This window comes from Sinocyclocheilus rhinocerous, unplaced genomic scaffold, assembly GCF_001515625.1.
Source record: "Sinocyclocheilus rhinocerous isolate Xijiao unplaced genomic scaffold, SAMN03320098_v1.1 scaffold1364, whole genome shotgun sequence".
In the NCBI taxonomy this organism is placed as follows: Eukaryota; Metazoa; Chordata; class Actinopteri; order Cypriniformes; family Cyprinidae; genus Sinocyclocheilus; species Sinocyclocheilus rhinocerous.
This window is the reverse complement of record NW_015627534.1, coordinates 129,645-131,070: the sequence shown is the minus strand read 5'-3', so window position 1 is coordinate 131,070 and position 1,426 is coordinate 129,645. Positions and strand designations below refer to the sequence as shown.

Below are 1,426 nucleotides of genomic sequence, written 5' to 3'. Positions count from 1 at the left end.
ATATATATATACATTTGAGATTTAAAGTACACTACAAGTGTACACATTCAATACAAGTAAGCATACTTTTTCACCGCTTTTTACTTTATTTTTTTCACACTACTTTTTCTTTTTGACATCTATGATGTCATGGGACATGTGAGAACTAATCATTTTTATGTCAAATCTGACATAAAATCTGACACATTCTTATTTCATTACAAAAGAAAAGAGCAATTAGGACATTCTTCAAAAGTTGCCCTTTTGTGTTCCCCAGAAGAAATGGCTTTGTAACGACTCAAGCGTTAATGAAAGATAAGAGCATTTTCATTTTGGGGTGAACTATTCTTTTAAAGCACTGCAGCTGATAAGACTGCAAGATCACTGTCAGACTTTCATTCCTAATAAATGTGTGCGTGATCAAGGCCCATTGTGCTGTGTATGATTGATTCATCCATCAGCTCAGAGCGCTGTGAGCTCATCAATTTCCCTGTTTTATGAGCAGATCTCACCCCAAAAAGCCATTAACCGCATTTCCTTGTACTCATTTCCTTCCTTTTAATCTGCACACGTAACATGAGACAAACTTATCTGCCTGTAATGAGACGTATTTGCCAGAATGCTGTTCTCCTGGAATGAGAGCTTGAGAGTCTCAGTGCAGCGTGCCAGGAGCGCGACTCAACCACCCTCACATGTGCTGTGGTTCAGATAGTTTGACCACAGTCAGCGGTTATGAGAGCGATGTTAGATGATCTGTGATAACTCACCATGCAGCCGGTCGAGTCCATCCTTCTGTCTGAAACACACTTGAAGTTTTTCCGGCATCCGCCATTATCTTTAGAGCAATCCCTCACTGGACCAAACGACGCAAGCAGATCGTCTACCGTCTCAAAATATGTGGACATGATGGCCTCTTCCCTAAAAGACAAACACAGGAGATGAATACAATTAAATATAAATAACATACAAAATCATTATGCAAATCCTTTAAAGCAGATTCTCATACTAAATTATGGTATTATAATATGTTTCAATTACTGTGATCCATTAATTGATACGTGTATGAGTGTGTTCTCAGACATAAAAAAAAAATAAGCATGTATTCATCTGCAGTTTGAACATATAAACACTAATTAGATAATGTAGAATATGCAGTGCTAAAATAACTGACTTCAACATGAGGACAAAATGAGCAGCACCTCCTCTGTCCTCGGCACAACAGCGTTTACTCTGAGAGCAGGACGCATTTGAAACAGGTGCTTGTTTTGTGGCAGAGACAGACATAATTTGTCACTATCTGTCATTATTTTTCCAATGAGGATGGAGCTGAAATCACAAGGTCACAGAAATATTGTGTGCTTTGCTGTTGCCATGACATCTGGCAAACGTCTGCGGTGATCTATTGTGACGATGAAAATCATCACACACACACACACACACACACAGA

The 1,426-nt window shown here is 38.8% G+C and overlaps 1 protein-coding gene across 2 annotated transcripts in view; it reads right to left on the bottom strand.

Moving 5' to 3' along the window:
- The window catches only part of LOC107727993 (astrotactin-2-like), a 236,493-nt gene that overhangs the window by 153,665 nt on the left and 81,402 nt on the right, over positions 1-1,426 (bottom strand). For both annotated transcript variants that reach the window (XM_016538046.1, XM_016538051.1), the window contains one exon: positions 747-897. In XM_016538046.1, the coding sequence (XP_016393532.1) occupies positions 747-897 (151 nt within the window). The remainder of the gene's footprint in view (positions 1-746; positions 898-1,426) is intronic.